Consider the following 24,062-nt stretch of genomic DNA (forward strand, 5'->3'; position numbering starts at 1 on the left):
GTCATATATTTTTGTTTTAATCAATTTGATTAATTACAGTACTTTATTATAAAAAGATGCAGTACAAATACTAAAAAATGAGGAATTACTGTAAAATGAATACTGTACTGTAAAAGGAATACTATAAAATGTAAATTTATAAAAAGGTTTTACACAATGAATTAAAAAAAAACAAATTGTAATTTACCTACAGACTACACAAATTTAAGTTAATCTGTAATTCCTTGTAAATGCTTATTTTTTATTAGAGAATTTTTTTATTGTGTTCCAAGGAATTATTTTCCACGGAATTATTTTCCACTTTATAAAAATCACAGAAATATTTTGGTCTTCCTCCGTGTAATTCCAAATGTTTTCGTAAAATTGGTAGCGCGTGGATTATTTCTTTTATCCATGGTGCTTGTGGCCAAACTTCCTCTGCCTGTTTAATCTTGTTCTCATCCAGTCCTTCATTCACAATTCATCATCAGTAATTCTATGCTTTTTAAATTATAATTTGTTGAGTTATAAGCTGTATAATTGCCGAAAATTAAAGCTATTTTTCTTTTCTGACTGATTAAGTTTTCATCCCATTTAAACAAAAACTGAGAAAGCAAATCAGACATTGTCTGCGCATTTCTATTTGAATTGTAGTTAACAGGCAAGGAAACGCCACAGAAACATCTAGGATTTTTTGATTTGCCTATAACAAGGAATCCTTTTTTTTATCTCTTCCACTTATATTGCATGTGAGGAGAATTGTTACGCAGTCTTTCTGCTTTTTACCACCAGAGTTGTCAATTTTTTTTAAAACATGAAAAATCAGGAAGTACTCTGAAATATAACCCTAGTTCATCACAGTTGTAGATATCATCAGGTTTTTAAGTATTTTAAAATTTTGGGAATGCAATTCTTACTCCAGTCATCTGCAGCAGGTTGATCGGTATCCAACTTTTCAATAGTTTTTCTCTTTCCAACAAGAGAGCCAACCTTCTACTAGTTTGAAATCGTGATCACCAGATTTAACCACTTTATAAAGCATGTTCAACATTTTCATTCTTACCATTGCATTTCCTCTTTCTGTTAACATACTCATTTAGGGCAATTGCAGACTCCAATTCATTGCAGCTTTTAATGATACGAGAAAGTGAAATCTGAGAAAGACACAGTGTCATTGCAGTTTTTCACTGACTACATTTAGAAAGTTTATCATATTTTTTTTAATTTCTAATTTTTCATGTAAATATTTTTTTTAAAGTTCTAGTTTTTCAAAATTTATAAAAATTTCAGTACAGTACACAATAATTAAATGAACAGAAAAAATCACAAATGAACACAATAAAACAATAGTAACGTAACTTAAACAAACATATTAATCGGAACCATGTATAGTATACACAGTGTAGAAAGATGAAATGCTCTGAAAGTGTATAGCCTAAAGTGTACTGCACTGCACATACGCATATTTAGTCTACCATCTGTTGCCAATGGAAGTCTGGCACCGTGCTGTTTATCTTTATCCTGCTAGCAGCTAGACCATGGTATGATATGATCTATTCTGAAGTAATCAACTTAAAAATTAAATACGAATACTACAGTAAAATGAAAGCATAAACAACATAATGTAGTAAAGTAAATATATAAATAATCCATTTTGCATTATAACAAATAAACGTAAAATATTAAATATTGATTTAATAAGCCAATTCTTGATTCTATTACATGAAGAAATTTATATAAACTTCTTCTATTTTGGTTTGGGTTTCAGAAAAATGATTCAATAATCTAGCTGATTCAATTATCCAGTGATTCTAATAAGCGGTATTACTGTTTTTAAACATTGCAAACAGCTTACCATGAGATGAATTTTTTTTTTTCATTAGCCAGTGTAATAATTGGATGAGTTATCAAATCACATCTTCATAAAAAAAATATAGCAAACACATAATTATTAATTAATACTAAACACATTAATTAATATTAAATTATTTGTTTTAGTTTTTTCCTAGAATGAGTGGTACATTCTGTTTATTCTTGTGTATTTATATTGGTAAGATTTTTTTTAACCTCTCCATATCTCACAGGATCCTTACACTTACCTTCACTCTTAGCTTGGAATTTCAGTTCCTGTTATAACATTTTCTATTATTTTATCTTTCATGCAATAGGAGAACAGAAAACAAGAATGCTCATCAGACAGAAGTTAGTATAAACCTTAAATAAAATAACATGAAGTAACACAAGGCCATTACAATAAGATTATAGTATACCACTCACAGATGTAGTAAACAATTAAATTTGTCTGTACCACAACCACAATTATCATAGGCAATGTAACAAAAATATGTTATGCTGAACAATGACATTACTAAGTATACTAGGAAAAATGAGGAGTGAAGGAATTACCATTGTTTTTTTCCAGAGCAAAATCTACTTAAATGTACATTTAGCATCTCCCACCCATTAAAATGCAATTTGTGTTCAGCTATTTTGGGATATCTTCATTCTGCACTGTAAATTCTTTTTTGCCAATTTCCATTGTGGAGTGGTAGTATCTCAAGCTTTCATCTGGAGGTCCCAGATTTGAATCCTGGTCAGGCACGCCATTTTTTATAAGCTATAAAACTTCCATTTCATATTCCCATATACAAGCTTCCAGTTTATATGGTGAATTAATCATCATCAAAAAACGAAATTAGCTGTTTAATGAAGCTAAGTTTAGGAGTAACAATTACTTTTATGCTACCATATAAATCAATGAAAAAAGTAACAGGAAACTGTTCACTTTCAGTATCTTTATTATGCTTGACTCAGTCATGTTTGTAATTAAGTTTTGTAGAATAATTGTGACAGTTATGACTGATAGATAATATACAATAAATTTCAGTTAAAATAATTTATGGAATTTTTTTATTTTAGGAGGATATTTGTACCTGATAAACATAGTTTGCAATTCTAGTGTATACGATGTACGTGTCAAAGCTGCTGAACTTTTGGGTCGACTTTGTTCTGATAAGTTGTCTGGTCCTCGTGTACGTTTAGCTCTTGGCCGTTTCTTACCTGATGCCATTTGTGATGCTTTTAGAGATGCACCATCAGATTCAATTAGATTACTAGAATTTAATCAAGAGAATCCTGAACTTGTATGGGATGCTGAATCCAGAAAACATGTTGCTGATGTTGTTGCAGCTCTTTCTAGAAGGTTTGTTATTGTGTTTTTTTATTTTTGTAAGTGTTAACAAATAGCTTATAAAACAACTATAATAAACCCTGCTGGTTTTTTTTCTGTTATTAAAATTTAGTGTCATAAGTTAGTTACATATCAAATTAAAATATGACAAGATAAAATGTTGATGTTAAACTTATGCCTGCTTGTGTACTTAACCTTGAGAAGTGTCCCTAATTGAAGGGAAGATTATATCTAAGAAAATCGCCACACCTGCATGAATTAAAAATGTTATGCACGCATGCTATGGTTAGAATCATTCAATTAAATGCACAAAAAAATATACTTAAATAAAATAATGACTATTTTAAATAAGTTGTGTGTGTAAGCTGTGCATCAGGAAAATCCCACAGTTATAGGATTCCCAGAATGCAGCTTTACCCACATGACGGGAAAGTGTGTTGTCAGATTTTTTTCTTAGATAAATTTCCTTTGTGTAATTTTCCAAATGTGTAGGGTGTAGTACACACCCTACACATTTGGGAATGACTTTTGAGTTATAAGAATAAAGTTAAATTGAAGGTTATTAATGAAATTGAAAAGAATGATAACAGCATTTAAAACATAGAGGTGAAATTAAAATTTGGAGATCTGCACAAATGCTACATACTTTTTCAGAAAAAACTTTATCATTAATAAACAAAATATAATCACTAATTCTATGGATGGGTTGTCATTAAGTGATCTGCTGTAAGGATTTTAAATTCAAAATTTAGGTTGAAATTGATAGATTATCTGTATTTTATTCAAATATTACTACCCTACTGAGAGTTGATTTGATTTGTTAAGAGTTTTTTCTTATCCATTTATAATATCTAAAAATTATTAGGATCTGAAAATGTAATATGTACATAGTTGGGTAATTTCCCAATTCAGTCACACATTTCATCATGAAAAAATAAAATTATTTATGATGTTTATTTTTAGAAAAAGAGAAATTTTAGCACCTATGTTATCATGTATTGTTTATTTTCTCACCATCAAGACTTCAGCACCATGACTAACACTTACATTAAAACATTTAAGTTTTTTTTTTTTTTAATGTAGACTTAATCCCTCTTTAGTCTTAAGGTTTATTATGCACTCCATTGCAAAACTAGCCTATTCTATTCAGTTCTGTTCTTTATAGTGACCAAATGTTAACATCTATAGAAGAATTTCAATTTGTTATTAAACAAAAACTGAAGTTTTTATCCCCTATTAGGTTAGTATGATGTTTAGCTGATGTTACTGTAGTCTAAGTAATTCAGATAAGTGATAAAATTCTAGGCCTAACTATTCTGATATAGATTTTTAATAAGTATCCATTTTGTCAAGAGTGAAATGACATTAAACTTGTGCCAATTATCATTATAAACATACACTAAGTGTTTCTTTTTTCATAGTTACAAAATGCCTTTATGTTTAGCATTCAAATTGAGTATTAATTTGATAAGATCAGTATTCATGTAACATTCCATACTTACACAAGGATTAGTTAAGCTGGCATTTGCCAAAGATCCTGGCATAGATAAAGAACCCTGAATCAAGATGGAGCTTCTTTATTATTATTATTATTATTTTTTGTTAACAAATTAATAATATAGTACCTCTTATACTTACTGGTTTTTAGAGCTTATTAATGTTGGATATTTGGCAATATGAGGTGTTTATTAATTTGCTGAGAGTTTTCAGAGTACTAGTGCATCATGTTTAAAGTTCTTGGAATCTCCATAAACATTGAGTATGATATTAATTTAAAAAAAGTACCATAATGTTGCTCATGTGAAAAATTAAATTAATGTATTACATAATTTGTTGATCCACCATTTGGTGTGGACCAAATGTTTCAGCAATGGAAATATATTTTGCTTCAGCTTTTAGTTCTATGATCACTCCCAAGAAATATGAAAAGAAGTATGATTTATCTTCTAATTCTCCAATTGCCATTTCTTATTTATCACGTAAAATAATTTTTTTTTTGTCTTCAGTCATTTGACTGGTTGATACAGTTCTCCAAGATTCCCTATCTAGTGCCAGTCGTTTCATTTCGATATACCACCTACATCCTACATCCCTAACAATTTATTTAACATATTCCAAATGTTGCCTGCCTGTACAATTTTTCCCTTCTACTTGTCCCTCCAATATTAAAGTGACTATTCCAGGATGCCTTAATATATGGCCTGTAAGTCTGTCTCTTTTTTTAACTATATTTTTAAAAATGCTTCTTTCTTCATCAATTTTCCGCAACACCGCTTTGTTTGTCACTTTATCCACGCATTCTCCTACAGTGTACCACATTTCAAAAGCTTCTGATCTTTTCTTCTCAGGTACTCTCATCGTCCAGGTTTCACTTCCATGAAAGGCTATATGCTCCAAATATATACTTTCAAAAATGTTTTCCTGATGTTTAAATTAATTTTTGATGTAAACAAATTATATTTCTGACTGAAGGCTCGTTTTTCCTTTGCTATTCGGCATTTTATATCACTCCTGCTACATCCATCTTTTGTAATTTTACTTCCCAAATAACAAAATTCTTCTACCTCCATAATCTTTTCTCTTCCTATTTTTTATATTCAGCAGTCCATCTAGATTATTTTTACTACATTTCATTACTTTCGTTTTGTTCTTGTTTATTTTCATGCTGTAGTTCTTGCATAGGACTTCATGCCATTCATTGTTTCTTCTAAATCTTTTTTACTCTCAGCTAGAATTACTATATCATCAGCAAATCATAGCATCTTTATCTTTTCATCTTGTACTTTTACTCCGGATCTAAATTGTTCTGTAACATCATTAACTGCTGGTTCTATGTAAAGATTAAAAAGTAATGGTGATAGGAAACATCCTTATCGGACTCCCTTTTTTATTACGGCTTGTTTCTTATGTTCTTCAATTATTATTGTTCCTGTAAATTTTAGCAATTGTTCTTCTATCTCTGAACTTGAACCCTAATTTTTTTTAAATGAACTCTACGTTATTGAATACCTTTTCTAGGTCTATAAATGCCAAGTATGTTGGTTTGTTTTTCTTTAATTTTTCTTCTACTATTAATCTGAGTGCTAAAATTGCTTCCCTTGTCCCTATACTTTTCCTGACACTTCTTCTCCTAACACTTCTTCCACTCTCCTCTCAATTCTTCTGTACAGAATTCTAGTTAAGATTTTTGATGCATGTCTAATTAAACTAATTGCTCTTTATTCTTCACATTTATCTGCTCCTGCTTTCTTTGGTATCATGACTATAACACTCTTATTGAAGTCTGACAGAACTTCCCCTTTTTCGTAAATATTACACACCAGTTTGTTGTAGATATTGCAAGGTGAGATTAAGATGCGCAAAAAGTTTGGTTTAAGTAAATAATTAAGCGTGTAAGTTAAATAAAGATTTAATCAACACAAAAAGACTTATGAAAATCATTATATACAAGTTTAGTGTATAAAGTGTGTGTTCATAACGTTTAAGCTACGGAGAACAACTACACGCTTGCACTCTGAGAAGTGACTGCTGTTTCTCGTAAATCGCCGCACTCCTCTCCATTCGTCCACGAGAATCTCCAACAGTTTGTATAATCTATCTATCGCTTCCTCACCTGCACCGCACAGTAATTCTGCAGGTATTCCAAGAGCTTTTCTGCCAATACTCTCTTAAATTCATATCTCTGTATTTTTACTCCTCTTTCATCCTCTTTGACTTCCTCTTCTTCCTCTGTAACACCATTTTCTAATTCATTTCCTCTGTATAGCTCTTCAGCATATTCCACCTACCTATCAACCTTTTCTTTTGTATTATAAATCGATGTACCATTTTTGTTTAACACATTATTAGATTTTAGTTTATGTACCACAAAACTTTCTTTAACTTTCCTGTATGCTTCGTCTATTTTACCAATTATCCTTTCTCTTTCCACTTCTGAACACTTTTCTTTAATCCACTCTTCTTTTTCTAGTTTGCACTTCCTGTTTATAATATTTCTTAATTGTCGATAGTTCCTTTTACTTTCTTCATCACTAGTAATCTTATATTTTCTACATTCATCCATCAGCTGTAATATATCATCTGAAATCCAAGCTTTTCTACCAGCTTTCTTTGTTACGCCTAAGTTCACTTCTGCTGATTTATAAATTTCCTTTTTAACATTATTCCATTCTTCTTCTACACTTTCTACCTTATCTTTTTTTACTCACCTCTTGTAACATCCTCCTCAAAAATCTTCTTTACCTCCTCTTCCTCAAGCTTCTCTAAATTCCACTGATTCATCTGACACCTTTCTTCAGGTTTTTAAACCCCAGTCTACATTTCATTATCACTAAATTATATTCGCTATCATTGTCTGCTTCAGGGTAAGCTTTGCAGTCGACGAGTTGATTTCTAAATCTTTGCCTAACCATAATATAATCTTTCTGATACCTTGCAGTATCACTGGGCTTTTTCCATGTGTATATTCTTCTGTTATGATTTTTAAACTGGGTGTAGGAAATTACTGAATTATACTTTGCGCAAAACTCTGTAAGTCAGTTTCCTCTTTCATTCCTTTTGCCCAGCTTATATTCACCCACAATATTTCCTTCCTTGCCTTTTCCAATGCTTGCATTCTAGTCTCTATTATTACATTATAACTATTATTACATTTTCATACCCTTTTATATATTTAATTGCTTCGTCAATTTCTTTGTATACACACTCTACTTTATCACCTTTTTTATCATCATGGGCACTTGTAGGCATATAGACGTTAACAATCATTGTTGGCTTAGGTTTTGATTTTATCCTTATCACAGTGATACTATCACTATGCATTTTGAAATAATTTACTCTCTTCCCTATCTTCTTGTTCATTACGAAACCTACCCTCCTGTCTGCCCTTTATTTGAAGCTGTGTTTATTATTCTAAAATCACCTGATCAAAAGTAATTTTCATCTTCTCACTGAACCTCGCTAATTCCTACTACATCTACATTTAATTTCCCTCTTTAAATTTTCTAACCTACCAACCTTTTTTAGACTTCTAGCATTCCACGCTCTGACTTGTAGAATGTTTTTTTTTAATTTTCTGGTGACCCCTTCTTAGTTAGTAGTCCCCACCTGGAGATTCGAATGGGGGATTAGTTTACCTCCAGAATATTTTACCAAGGAAGGCGCCTCCATCTTTGTTATGAAAATCCAGAGAGTTACATTTTCTTGGATAAAAGATGCTGTAGTTTTCCATTGCTTTTAACTCAGAAGATTTAGTGATGTTAATATGGCCATTTAAGTCCTCCTGTCCTACGCCCTTAACAACTACTAAAAGAGCTGTTGCCCACTTTCAGGAATCATTCCTTAGTCTTCCTTAGTCTTAACAGATATGGTTGCATCTTCAGTCCAGCTACTCTGTGTCACCACTGAGCACTCAAGCCCCCTCACCATCGTCGAAGTCTTACAAGTCATAGAGAGAGATTTAAAATAAATTGTGAAAAATCAATTCACTAAACTAATATAATATTCTCTTTTAGGTTCCTCAACATTCTTTGTGATATCTCAATTTTCTGTTCGTAGTATTTACATTTAGAGCAAGCAACCATTTGTAAGTTGATTGACTATATATGTTTGTGTTTCACTGACATAGTGTGTTTACATTATCAGGGATAATCTAAGCTCTGTTACTTTAGACACTTGGTGTATATGCAGAAAACAAGAATTTACTATCACAGTGTGCTTAATTTTTTTTAAATAAACATTTACAATTTTAATATTAAATTGTTTTTTTCTTTGTCAGACACATCAGGAACTCTGAGGCTCTTATGTTACCACAGCAAAAATGTAATATATAATTTAATTACTTAGTAGATCATTTTAACACTATACAGTACTTAATTTAACAGTAGAACACTATAATAGTAGAAATTTTTCACAATTTTTTCATTTTATGAATCATCAGCCACTTAAAATGTAACATAATACGTATATTATAAATCAGTATCTTGTCTGTAGAAAGATGTACATATAAAACAATCATGACATATTTGTGCAATGTACAATATTTTGCTTTTTCATTATAAAATAAATAAATGTTTAAAAGAAAAAAATGTGTAAGTAATTTTTTTATTTTTTAGTTATAAATTTTTATTCAGCTAGACACTGCAAATTACAGAGCACTCAAAACTTACATATGACAATAATATACTATCTAATTCAGTATACCTTCAGACTGTTTTTAACTTTGATATTTCTTGGTAAAACTATTCATTAAGTAAAGTATATTTAGTATTTTTAATGGAGTAAACTGTTACTGCAAGAGTAGCCCTAACAGTTACATAAATAACAGCCAGTTATATGAATATAACACACTACAACCGTAACGTATACCTGTCTGTATTTGTATATGCACCTATATTAAAGTGTGTAATGGTTGCAAAACTTAATATTTATCTGTTTTTCCTTACAGGCATTTTCAAAATCAGTATGTAAATCACAGTGTTCAATTAAAACTACCTGAAAAGTCAATGCTTGGTACTGAAACTAAAGAAGTTGTTGTGGGTGGCGTATATTTGAGGTTATTTAACAAACATCCTGGATGGGCCTTAAGACATCCAAAAGAATTTTTATCAGCTTTATTAGATTTTATCCTTCAAATAATTGCAAAAGATCCATTAAATGTGAGTAAAGTAATCTCTAGAGACTTTATTTATTTGGTATTTTTATTTTTCTCAAGTAAATATTACATTTGCGTAAATAATTATATATTAGTTAAATTTATTTTACGTGACAAAAATTGCAAACTTAAATTTTAATGATTGTCCAACAGATAAACTTAACCCCCAGGTGTAAAATGATATAAATGGTTCTTTTTTCTCATGTCTAGAAACAAGGTTTTCTTTGTTAAATTCTGACTGTAAAGGAATTCATGCATTATCCAGTATTTCTTTTAAAATTAGTCTAATCTGCTAGCTAAGATAGGAAAGTAACATAATGAAGTAACATAATATATATGAATCAGAATTAAGAATTTATATCTCTCTTTAATGTAAAGCTAAACAAGACCTTCAGCTGTGTAAGCATATTAAAATTGTGGTAGTTGTAAAAACTCCATCATGTCTAAGCTGTAGAAAGACAGTTACCAGGCAAAGGTTTTATAAAACATAGTACAAATATTTGTCTGTTAAGAAAGTTTATTTTTTTATCTTGTATTAAATTGCATTTTCTTAGCCCCAGTGTTTGTCTGTGTATTTTTAACAACATGTCTTTTTGAGTGTTTTATTCACATTCTGTAAAAATTAGGTGTATAATGCAACAAATAAAATTTGGATAAGCATCCTAATTTTTTTTTGACCATACATTTGTAATTTTTAAGATTGGCACGTTGAAGATAGATTTGTGTAACAAACACCCTTAAGTGACTCTTTATTTCATAAGCTTTTAAAATTTGGTACAGTAGTAGCATCCGAAGCACGTAAATAGATTGTAAGCAAAGCTTATTTTAAAATTGCATAAATAATTCTGTAATGTAAATAAAAATAGTGACCGATAGATATTTGTATCATAATATGTGTCACACGTTTTAACAGCTCCTTTTTCATGCATCACAGAATTTTCATTTATTCATTGGCAAGCCATAGATTACATTACATTGAAATGTTTTACGTTTATTGTTGTTATTATCATTGAAATATATTTCAAAATATGTGTCACTAATTGTGAAATAGGACTGAAGTACATTTTTTGAAAATTAGTAATGTGTGATGTAGCCAAGTACATTAACAAATTTTGAATTGTGTGGCAAAGATATATGAATAATACCATGGTTAAGATGTTTAATGTGGAATGAGAAATGTGCATTAGAAACCTCAAATTGGATAACCACTCTTAGTGAAATTTTGCTTCATGCTTAAAAAAACTGGTGCAGAAACCCATCGCATGCTTGTGGGAGCATTTGGTGACAATGCTATGAGTAAAAGTAAAACGTTTTTGTGGTACAAATGATTCAAAGATGGACGAATGACAGTCGATGACAATGAGCGTTCAGGAAGACCATCAACAAGTGCAACACCAGAAAACATCGCAAAAGTGCGAGAGGCTATTGTTGCAGATTGTAGACAAACAATCCATGATGTTTGTGCAATCATACAAATGTCATATGGATCCGTGCAATGCATCTTGTCCGACAATTTGAACATGAGACGCATTGCTGCAAAATTCAAACCGTGGCTTGAACAGCGACCAGAAACAAAATCGCATAGCTGTCTGTAGTGAATTGAAAAATTCAGCCAAAAAATTCCCCACCCACCCTATTCGCCTGACCTTGAAATAAAATTTCAATTCAAAGGCCGTCGTTTTAACACAATTGAGGAGATTCAGGAAGAAACACAGAACGTGCTTCGAACACTTACACCTGCAGACTTCTAGGGTTACATGGAATCATGGGAAAAACGTTGGGATCACTGTATCAATGCCCAAGGGGATTACTTTGAAGGAGACAGTGGAAATTATAATATATGATAAGCTATTTTATTTTTTTGGTAAAATTCCCCGAACTTTTGGGTAGCACCTCGTATTGTCAACAGGTAAGTCTGTATCGATCAATGTTTCACAATCTCTGCACTTCCTTTGAGAGTTTACTGAAATTTTACATTCTTTATTTCATGAAATTTTACATATCTTTTTCATTATTAAAAACTTTTATGCTTATAGATGCCCAAGATTCATAGGAGCACTAGAACAAACAAATTTCTTGTAAAACCTTTGAGATATTATCAGGAAGAAGGAAATCAAATGTTACGCCCTATTATGATAGATGAAATTTTTATTATACCTGAATTGAAACACTCCATCTTGTCAACAAAAAAATTTTTGAAACAAACAATTGCAACGAAAGATTGTATTATAGTATTCTGGGACAAGCAACTGGGAAAAACTACAGTATGCCTTTCAAGCAAAGGTTAGAGGATGATGACATCCAGTATCCTTTTGCTACTTGATAATTCTATAGTACACAATGCTGTTATCATGAAAAAATCTTATTTGAGATCAAATTGCGGCTGTTGAAGCTCAACAGCCGCAATTAAAAATTTGTTAACATATTTTGCTACATCATACATTCTTAGTTTTCAAAAAATGAACTTCAGTTCTATTTCATAATCAGTGGACCATTTATTGCATCTAAACATACTTCGCACTGTTCATGAAGGTTGTTGAGGAGCAGCATTCTTCAAGAAAGCTATTCCTCAGTATTCAGTTTTATGATGATAAACTGCAAAATGAAGTTACAAAATGTCTTTCATATAAGCAACTATTTTTTGACAGTGGTGTTCAAAAGTTTTGTTTCAATAATGTGGTAGAGAATAAGTTTAAGAATAGATACAAGTTTGTAGAAGTGATAATCCAAATTTGAAAGCATAATTTGTTTTCTTATTTTAATGGCCTAATGGTACTTAGTTCTGGCCCACTTTCACTTTACCATAAAGTATGTATAAATTGTATTATTTTTTAGAAGTAAAATGAAAATAAAATAATAAAGAGCATAAGTATAAATATATTTTTAATTACAATAATAAATCAGGATGTAATTTGTTTATAAAAAAAAAATCAATTTTTTTTCGAAATTTCCATTTTCAATAAAATCTTTCTTGCCTTTCATAGCAAGTGTTTTATTTACTTTAAATTAAAATATTTTAATTTTTCTGGTTTCTTTGAGTAAAACTCAACTACAATTAATTAGTTTTTGTTTTTTTACCATTACATTTTCCTTGTATCTTCATTTGTGTAAAACAAGTTTTTAATGTTTGTTTTACAGGTCGAACTTCTTGATATGGCAATTGCAGCACTCGTTAATTTGCTCCAGGCACAACCTAAATTAGCTGATGATGTACCAGCTTTAGGTCATATACCACGCATTTGTGCCCAGATTAAAAATAATCATGCACAACCTCAAATTCCATTATCAATTTTCCGTATATTGTATCAGCTTGCAACTAGTGAGGTAATGTATCATTTGTAAAGTTTGTTTATATGGTTTCTTTTATTAAAAATTACTTTTATCTCGATTCATGAAGTTTTCAAACAAGTTTACTGATACTCTAGTGCAGCACTTGTCAACCTATTTTTATTTGCATCCCCCTAAGCAAACAAAGTTTCAATTTCCAGTTGTACCCTTTATACTACAAAAATGTTTATATTTTATGTAGTTACTGTAAAATTTTTGTTAGTGTGAATAAATAGCATTGGCATGTTAAAGAATGAGCAGGCAGAGCAAGCACAACAGGCTCCATTTGATGAAGATTTTTGAAAAAAGATGTTAATGGAGGCATATTGAATGTGCTCTGTGATTTATCTATTTTTTCACTATTTTGGTACGCTGTAGCTCTTATAATAAAAATCAAAGTAATTACATAGAGTGTGCTTATTTTATATTGAAACTCAAAAGATGAATGAAGTTTGGTATCATGAACATAAGATTAAATGTTACAAACTGTAAGATATATTTTGTGAAATTTTTGTACTTGTTTTGAGGCCCATAGTTTTTTTAAAAATGAGGTTCAAATGATGCACGATATAACTTTATATTTGGAGCTGCATTCACCTTATTTCATAAATTGTTTTTAATAAAAAATGAAGAAGCTATCTGAATCGATTCTGTACTTTTGCAACAGAAACCAAGCAATTATCAGAAAGCTGATCTTATTCTCTCCTCAGAACTAACCAAAAATTGATAAGTAATTTTTTTTTTTTAATTGGGCTTTTACAGTAGTATCATTGAAAGTTCAATAAATTTCTCTTTTTCCTTGATTGATAATGAAGAAGCTATCTGAAGGTATTCTTCTTCAAAAGAATTTGAAATCCAAATGTATTCTTCTTCAGTTTGAGAAGTAATTCTTGAAAACTGATTTTATCCCTTTAAGAGTTCAATTATTTTTTCCCTTATTTCCCAGGATAGACAAAGCTTGTTCTCAGATGAGAAATGTGCAAGGTTTTAAATATCTCAGATTGACCAAACATTTTTTTTTAAATATGACTTCCAGAAATCTATTTTTTTTTAATCATTGTTCAATTTTGTCTTAAACATTGAAAATCATTATCAAGTTTTTCTGAATTACGAAATTTAAAATTGTTTAATTGTAGGAAAATTATGATAACTATGCAAGCACCTGAAGCCAATTACAATCATAATTTGAAAACAAGTTGTAAAGAATAGTCTTCAAAATAAAACTTGACCTTATGTCGAAGTTCAAACAACCGGGTAAAACCCTTGCCACAAGATTACTTGTTACTTGCCTCAAGTCTTACTTCTGTATGAAAGAGTAGAATAGAATGAGGAGTCATCATCTCTTCATATAGATACAGATCTTTGAAATTTCTTGAGTTTTGTGGGCCTTGATTTTATAAAATTAACAAATGTCACAGTTTCATCAAAAACATGTTTCAATTCTCCAGGAAAATAGTTGGATGCTAGACTTTAACAGTAACTTCAACTTACATTGGGAACTACCTTAATGGTGTGACCACAAAGATCAGAGTACAAACCTAACATAGACTTGCCACCACGAAAACTGTAATTAAACTGTTTTACAGATATTATACAGTTTATTTCATTATAGTTTTACTTCATTGTAGTACAGTTTATGTTTCATTACAGTTTAATGAATGCCTTTTCTTTGAAATAATAAACGATATCATTAAATATTGTCTATATTAAATATTATCTGTTGTGCATTCCGACCGAACATGACAAAGCAAAATAGTTTCTTTAACTTCATTGTCTTTCAAATATCTTTCAATAATAAGCAAACTTAGTAAAATCTGTATTTTCACCAACTTGAATATAAAAATTTTACTTGTTGAATTCTCCTTAACATCCCCAGACACATCCTGAATTCTTCAAGATATTGTATTGTTGAAAATTGAGATACTGTTAATTTTTTGCATATGTACTGTTCTCCTCCACATATATATTAATAGCATCTTGTATGTAAGAAGAGATTAAATTTTTATTTATAATATGATTTTTACCACATTTAGCAATGTGGTAACCAACATCAACCTTATTTTTATAATCTTATTTAGTAGGTGGCAAATGTACAATGTCACAATTGTCATATTTGTATTTTGCATTGCGAAGTGTTTAAAAAAGGCTACATTCTTTGTTTTTATAATTGTATATATTGTGTGTAGATGCTGTAAAAGTAGGGAAAGGTTTCATGCTGCCACTTAACAGCACTTTCTCAAACATTACACACTTGGGTCTTCCTCTCCTATTTACAAAGATCCATATTTTATGTATTCATCGTAGTAGTTTCTCTTTTTATTTTTTTTCTCTTTCCTCAAAGAATTGAAGGACTGTGTCTTTTCAATGCTTTGCACCAAACCTTACAGATATCTTGAGAAATACTTGGTACTTGATCACTTTCCATGGTTCTGATTTTTTACTGCACTAATTTTTAACCATTAATCTGTATTTAACCCCAAATAAATTAATAGATTATAAAATTAACTTAAATAAAGGTCATTTTAATTAAGGTAATACATTAATTTAGACATGAATAAATAAGGTAAAGTATGATTAAATTACCTTGTGATACACTAATTTTATTGATTTTTGGTTGTAAAAGTTTATCAACATTTGCAAGCAACAAGTGTTGAATTTGTCAAAACAAAGACTATGCTACCCCTACAGATGCTACATCTCTCATACATTAGCAATGTTATCAGACCAAATGACTTTTTTGAATGGCTCTACTATGCATGTGTGAGAAGGATGGGAAGTGGTCTGACCAAGAGATTAAGTAGTTAATAATAGATACATCATACTGGTAAAATTTAGAGCTAGTGTGGACTGTATTTTTGATGAGATGGTAGGTGATGAAATGAAGCAACACTATGGTCTTCTTGAATCATTATATTTAATTTCTTGTCACCCTTGACATTTTGATTGAATTACAATAGTACCATTAAACTTAAGAATGTATGACACTTTAGTCATAATTGAACTTGAACATTATCAAGAAACTATGAGTCCCCTTGGACTAAAATGAAAACATGACCGCACTGGGCGGGATTCTGACGTAGAATGATCATACAAGCTTAACTCACCAGTGAGCATTAGCACTCACTAGATCACAACATCAGACAGCTCGACATAGAACGGTACATATACGCTTTCCATAATTATGAAATTAAGTCTTAGTACACAACTCAGTCTAAAAAAAAAGATTCTGTATATATTTAATATGTTTTTTTTTCAAAATTTAAGTTTTTATGCTTAAGTATTGCACGTTCTCTATTATTGATACATCTTTCACCGACACTCTAGCCACCAAGTGTGTAGTCTGGGTTGGGAATCATTGCTTTAATGCATTACTTAGTAACTGTTTGCTCCATTCTTCATGACTATATGTTTTATGTAATATTTACTAAAACTGATTTGCAAAATTTCAGTTACTGATGATCTGATTAAAATAGACAATATTTTTTTTTAGTTACAACATTTGGACAAAAAGCTGGTGCAACAGCTTTCATTCTCCCATCATGGCAACAATCTTGGTGTCTACAATGGTGGGATGTGTTGTAGGAGAAAATCTTGTCAACTTTTTGCTCAAATTTTATTAATGATGGGATGCCTTTGCAATTTATTTCAGTTTTAGTTGTGAGCATAGTTTACATCTACATAATTGAAAAATTATATAATCATAAATGAATTACCATTCAGTGCATTTATGATCTTGAACCTTTAAATTACTTTTAAGCTAATACTAGACCTTTAAATTACTGCTTGAATGAATGGTAATTAGCTTTAATTCCATAAAAATTTTACAAAATGATTTGAGCATCCAGAAGCTATATGCAAAAATTAATCCACTGACCAAAAACATTAACAACAACGGTCAAAAAATATCTATGATGTGGATTTTGTGACTAGATAATAACAGGAAGCAAATTCATGGATTTATGAATACAATTCGGTATTAAGAATATGGTAATATGAGTGGTAAGAGATTGATGATTAGCCAAATAGCAAAGAAGTACTCTAATGATTTGTCATGAACTTTTTCTTGAGATTCTAACAATTAATTTACATAGACATCTTGAAATACAGCATGTACTACTTAAATTACGGGTACGTTGTGGATCGCCTGACCAGAACAAAATTCTTACAAAAAAAAGAAATTGTGCTCATTGTGTGATTTTATTGTCAAAAACAACAAAATCATATCATATTTGCTTGATTTAATTTACAGCAAAAGTAATTTGTAGGTGGCCAAATTACTGAGCCAAAAATTCTATAGGTAATTAAAAAATCATGAAACAATGATCTTTAAAAGTTTTTATTCATTTTTGCATATGATTCATCACCACATCTACGAATTTGTGTGCTGTTTGATAGAATTTGTATTGTATAGATATTCATTCTTTAATATAGCTCAGAAACAGCTCAGATCATAAATATCATAAAATTGCCTATAAGTTTAAGCTTTGCTGTTACTTTACCGCTTTTATTTTCACATAATCCTGGATCACATCACAAACATTCCAGTAGGCAGGAGGATTATTTATTGTTGCATCCATTGTTAATTACTGATGTATGGCATCAAACAAAAATTTAATTGCAAAAGAATGACTTAAAAACATACTTCATGTGTTTTTAAGTTTATTTTGGTTTATTTATTTACTTCTTTGTGTAAATTTTATTATTCTAAAAACTTCTGTACAGGTATGTATAGGTTCACTCGCCCAGACAGAAGTATTAAAACCTATGAAGTTAACAATGCAGAGGCATACAGAAGTGATAACTATTGGCTGTGAAACATTAGTTAGATTTTTCTTCGCTAAGAAGGATTCTTTAATAAAACAGGTAATTATAGAATATCAGAACAAATATGTATTGTTATATTAATGGTATGTATTAGATATTTAATTTTTTTTAATAATTTTTTTTGTATTAAGTTGCCAGAAAGTAACCATATATCACATATAATTAACATTAAGTAAATCATAGAATTGAAAAAATAACAAAGTTATTTTCAGTGATGTACTAAATTTTCAATGTACACACATTTCAAAAAGTATTTAAAGAAAATATACAGCAATATAAAATTATACAATTACAGATATTTATTTATTTATCGGTGGAATGATTAAACCACGATATGAACATGCTAGCTGGATGACAGAAAATCAATTAAGAAAAAGATCTCTTTTATCCAAACGCAAAAATATATCCTTTTATTGAAGTACCATTTCATTCATATTGTCTTCATACTTTGGAATGGAAGCATATCTTTATATTGCTAATCACAAAGAGAAATCCTAACTTTTTTAAAGCAATCAATCCATTTGTAAATCTTACTTTCTTTAAAAAACAATTATCCTCTGTATTGTTGCTCTCATTCTACAAATAATTTCTGCTGGTTTTTTACTTCTGAATTGAGCAAAAGGAAAAATGATCTCATTTTTTATTGGTGCAGTCAGATGTAGGGACACTCATTGACTTTTAAACACAACCATAAACAGCTAACAACAAAAAAGTACTTCCAATGAACAGGTAATATCAGGTTATGATTTATAAGAACAGTAGTGTTGTGAGACAAATGATTTGGAGGTAAATAAAAATTTCCCTTTACTTTTTGACTTACCATCATACACTAAAGTATTTGTGATTGTTATTGTGCATCACTGAAAAATCAACCTGCTTTTTTAAAAGATTGTGATTTGTGCAATAGTAAATATCATGGAGCAAAATTTGCAGTAACAAGTAATTTGTTGAAGTTATTAAAAGTAGAAATTTTATTCTTTGCTGACCGCCTTTTTTTTTTTTTTTATTAAAAAGATCTTTTTTTTGTGTTTCATTCTTGAAATTTTTGTATATTCTCAAAATATTCAATTAGGCCTAAATTACTTGTTTACTACTGTTTTAAAATGGTGTATTACAAATGGCATTCTTGGTGAATAAAACTTGGATTAATTAATGCTACAAAGATTAAAATTTGTAGGTGTAAGATATATTGACAGTTATTTGTTTTTTCTTCTAGTATTTAACTAAATTTATTTTACTTTATTATTTTCCTATGCAAATAGTATAGTCAGTAAAAGGAGAAGTTGAAGCACTATTTTCTTGTAGTCAAATCCTACCTGTTTTCTAACATTAAAATCATCTGATGTGATTGGTTTTACAATTAAATCAAGGTGTTGGGGATTTTTTACTATCGTATATTTACATGAGGCAGGGATTTCTTCATATACATTCTTTAATTTTTTGATAAAAACCCTTCAATTTAATCACTTACTTTAAATCAACATTATTGTTTCTTTTTTTAAATAATTATTTGACAACCAGAAATTTCAAGTTATTTATGCTTTTTACTGGAACATGTTTCATGTATAGAGATAAATTTGTCTAATTACTGTTACTATCATTACCATATTGTCACAAATCAACTAATGGGCTACTCATTTTTGTGAAGTGGCGGAACATATAAATGTTTAACCAGTATAACATAAAATAATTATCATGAACTATTTCCCTGCAATTGAATTAGTAATTCAATTTTATTGAATTTGGCAGACAGCTCATTTTTTGAAACAAGCAGTTAGAATGTTATTGTATTTAGAACAAGTTCAATATTTTTTTTTTAATATGGTTTAGGTTCTCATTGGAGCAATTCTAGTTAATGTTGGGAAGATTATTTCTGGGAATTTTCTTCTTTGCCCAATACTCTTATCATTCTTTTAGATCTCTGGAATCTCTGTTCCTCTGTGGTATTGTAATTCCTTTCTTTCAGAATTTTAATTTTTAATTTTGTTTTCTTGTTTTTAAGGATAAATCTTTTTCCCTGTTCAAAATCTGTTCTTTTGCAATTTTAATTTCTTTAAGATCTTCTACTATTTCTTTTAGCCAGTTTTTTTAATTTCTTTTTTCTTTTTTTGTTAGGTTTGTAATTTCTTGGTTAGCCTTTCTTCTGGAAGCTTTGCTAGATGATTAAAGAAGGTTACAGTAAGGGTTCGTTCTTTTGATATACAATTTTATTAGGGAAAAGTCGATATTTTCCATTTACTAATTGTTATTTGTTAATAATTGTTCTTATAATTCATCTTTCCATTTTCTGAAATTCTTTTGTTCAGTTTCTAAGATTAATAGTGTTTCACATGCATAGGTTACTTCCGGTCATGTTGCTGTGTTGTAGCGTCTAATCTTTATCTTTAGTGAGAGGGACTTCTTGTTGTATGTGGACCATGTTAGTTTCTGTGCAAATCAGAGTTTATTGATTCTATTTTAGATTGTTGCTTATTATTTATGTTTCTTGTTATTATTTCTCCTAGGTATTTAAATTTATGTGTGGTTTTTATTACCTGTTGGTTATGAAGGGTGATGTGATTCAGTTTATTCTTGGTGATGGGTATTATTACAGTCTTTTCATAGGGGATTTTCAATCCGACTTTCTCTGCTATGTTTTGTAGGTTTCTATTTGTTTTTTGGTTTCCTCCCAACCTTCTGACAGCAACACAAGCTCATCCATGAATGCTAGACAATTCAATTTTATTTGTTGTCCAATTTTGAGTTCTTTTTCCACTCCCTCATGATTTTTTACAAATACACAGTTAAAGAGAAGTGGGGAAAACCAATCTCACTGGCTTAGCCTTGTTTTTATCTTGAATGATTTGGAGAGTTCTCTAAATTTTATTTTAGAGTTTATGTTTTTAAATGTTGTGTTAATCAGATTTATTAATTTTGTGCAGAATCCAAATTCTTAAGGGTGTTTAGTTAAGATTCTCTACAGATTCTGTTATAGTTCTTTTGAAATTTATTAGTGATATTATTAAGTTTTTATTTCTTTTCTTTTGGTAGTCAATTATCTATTTTAAATTTATGATTTGTTCTGAACAGCTTTTTCCCGATCTTAAACCCCCTTGATGTTCTCCCAATTTCTTGTCTAGTTGGCCTTGAATTCTCCAGAAAAGAATTCTTGAAAATATCTTGTAGATTACATTAAGAAGGGAAATCCCTCTGTAATTGTTAGGATCTGTCTTGTCTCTTTTCTTGTGCAGAGGGCTGTGTTCCAATTTTCCGGCAGTTCCTCTATATTCCAAATTTCTATTAAATGTTTGTGGAGATTTTCGATTGTTTGATTATTAGCATTTTTCCACAGTTCCAATGTTAATTGATTTTCTCCTAGCTTTGTAATTTTTAAGGAAATCTATCACTCATTTATTTAGGTACTTTTTTTATTTTAAATTTGATGTCATATTAAAAACATTATTTCTAAGTAAATGAAATAAATTTCCCTGGTTACATTTTTCTAAAGAAACAAAACTTCTATAATTTTTACCACATTTAAAAACTAAACAAGAATAAAGACAATATTTTTATATCTGTAAACAGTGGTTGAGATCTACTGATTTTTACTTCCTTGTACAAAGTAAAGGAAGTATTGTAATCGTGAAAAATTTCAGATTTCAATGGAAATAACCATTTTCACAATCTCTGAATCCATTTTGACTAGTTTTGGCGTGACGTACATATATATCTACCTATTTATCTTGCATAACTCAAAAACGATTAATCATAGAATGTTGAAATTTTGTATTTAGGGTTGTAACATCTAGTTGTGCACCTCTCCTTTTGATTGAAATTGACTGGGCCAAGAATGTGTGTACAGTCAGACCTCTAAATAAAGCAGGCTTTCAATTTTTAAACATTTGGATTTTGGACTTTTTTTTAACTGCAGTAGTAAACCCTCGTTGAGAGCTTTTCTACAACATATCATAAGTGGTACTTATTGTCTTTGGTTCCAGAGTTATAGTCAAATAAAATTTTAATTAATGAAATATTTAGATCTTACAAGGGGAAGGCACATCAATTCAAATCCGACTTTATATACATTACTAGTAAAATAAAATTTTATGTACTTTTCATTTTAATTCAAAAATGTTTACAATCAGAGGTTAATAATTATTAATAAATCAATATATTTAAATTAAAAAAAAAAAAGTTAAAAAAAAATTATGTGTATGAAGTCACATTTGAACCCAGGTGTGCGCATGGTTATGAATCAGACATGTTCTCACTTACACTACATATCTACTTGAGTGACATGAAACAAAATTAATATATAAACTAATGTAAAATTCTAAGGAAATTTTTAGCAGCAAAAAATGTATATATGTAATTTAATAGGCGTACAAGGATGTCATGTGGTAACCACATCAATTTTTTCTTAAGTAAGAAAGCTCTTCAGAGCACTGTTTCTCATTGTCATCTATGTAATAGTTTTTGAATATCACTTAATACACAAATGTACATTAATAAAGATAAGGTGTTTGGAAGGATTACACTTCAGAATTTTTTTCTCATTGACAGATGTATTATTCTATCATATGTATTAGGTATTTTTCTTTCTGTTGAAATATGTAACAACTGATTTTTTTAATAATATTTTTCATATGCAAGTCATTAATGATTATTTTGTAATGTTATATATTTTGTGCAGTTTCAATTTATAAATTATTATCAATCAATTTATAAATTATAAGTTTTATCGAAAGGAGACTGTGGACAAGATTAGCAGTTCTCTTATTTCTATTTACTATGTAGACTGTTTCTTTGTGATTCTGTGGCAAGTAATATGTAGGATCCCTTTCTGGGATTGACTTGAAGTTATAGACTCAGTGATTTGTGGGCACCTACTCTTTTATTTGTATATACATGAAAGGTTTTTACTTTTTTTTGCCAGAGCAAGCAACAAACTATAAAAAAATAGTAATACTATTCAGATTTTTTTTTAATCAAAATGTTGACAAAATTTTACATATATGAAGATCAATATGATTAATCACTTTTAAGACTTAATATATGTAAATTACAAAAAAGAAAAAATGTAAATGAGTTCTGGTTAATTTTATCAAGTAAAAAAGTTCATTTTATGTGTGACTACAACAGCTAGATATTTCATTAATTAAACAATTTGAGAAGCACCCTTCTAATAGGACTATATTAGTTTTTTATCAGGAGATAATATTTATACTTTTATATTGCTTTTGTTGCAGGCATTGGATGTAGATCTTGTTCCATTTCTATTAAACTTGCTGGATGGCCGAATAGATAGTATGGAAAATTCTTCTCGTTGTAAAGCATTGATTGTAAAAGCATTAAAATCTATGACAATGAGTCATTTACATGGTACTAGTGTTAATTCATTATTGGAACAGTCAACTGTATGGGCATCATTTCGTGATCAAAATCATGACCTCTTTATAACCACTGCTCCTTCTCAACATTATTTACAAGGTATTATTTAATTTTTTTTATGGTTAATTCATTAAATTAATAATCTCAAAGTTTGTGCAATTTAGTAAGGAAAATGAAGGTGATTCCCGAAGACTGGAAAAAGGGAATAATAATTCCCATATTTAAAAAAGGGGACAAGATGTTATGTAGTAATTACAGACGTATTACACTATTTCCACATAGGGCAAAGCTGTTTGAAATGGTAATGGAAAACCCCATATCAGAAGGAAGATTGAGCAGGGGATTGGAAGAGGAACAGATGGGATTCAAATATGGTAGATCCACTGTGGATGCAATATCTGTGCTGAGACAAGTGAGAAGAAGTGGGATTATAATAAGAAATTAATAATGGATTCCGGAACATAATAAAGGCATATGATAGCACTGATAGGGAAGTTGTGTGGCAGGTGCTAGAAGAAAGAAATATAGATGAAGTGGACATCCAGATAGTTAAAATTATGTGTGAATGAAGCAAGAGTTGCATCAGGACAAGGCTGGGAAGGTCAGATTGATTTGATATAGAGACTGGATTGAGACAAGAAAGTGTGATATCTCCACTTCTCTTTATAATAACTATGGATGGACTCTTCAAGAAAGTTAAAAAGGAAATAGCTTCCGCTA

General features: G+C 29.8%; 1 protein-coding gene across 2 annotated transcripts in view; it reads left to right on the forward strand.

Annotated features, from left to right (window-relative positions):
* The window catches only part of Rme-8 (receptor mediated endocytosis 8), a 189,307-nt gene that overhangs the window by 154,045 nt on the left and 11,200 nt on the right, over positions 1-24,062 (forward strand). For both annotated transcript variants that reach the window (XM_075361095.1, XM_075361097.1), the window contains 5 exons: positions 2,899-3,181; positions 9,615-9,825; positions 12,960-13,145; positions 17,871-18,011; positions 23,201-23,441. In XM_075361095.1, the coding sequence (XP_075217210.1) occupies positions 2,899-3,181; positions 9,615-9,825; positions 12,960-13,145; positions 17,871-18,011; positions 23,201-23,441 (1,062 nt within the window). The remainder of the gene's footprint in view (positions 1-2,898; positions 3,182-9,614; positions 9,826-12,959; positions 13,146-17,870; positions 18,012-23,200; positions 23,442-24,062) is intronic.

This window comes from Lycorma delicatula, chromosome 3 (assembly GCF_047948215.1).
Source record: "Lycorma delicatula isolate Av1 chromosome 3, ASM4794821v1, whole genome shotgun sequence".
Taxonomy (NCBI): Eukaryota; Metazoa; Arthropoda; class Insecta; order Hemiptera; family Fulgoridae; genus Lycorma; species Lycorma delicatula.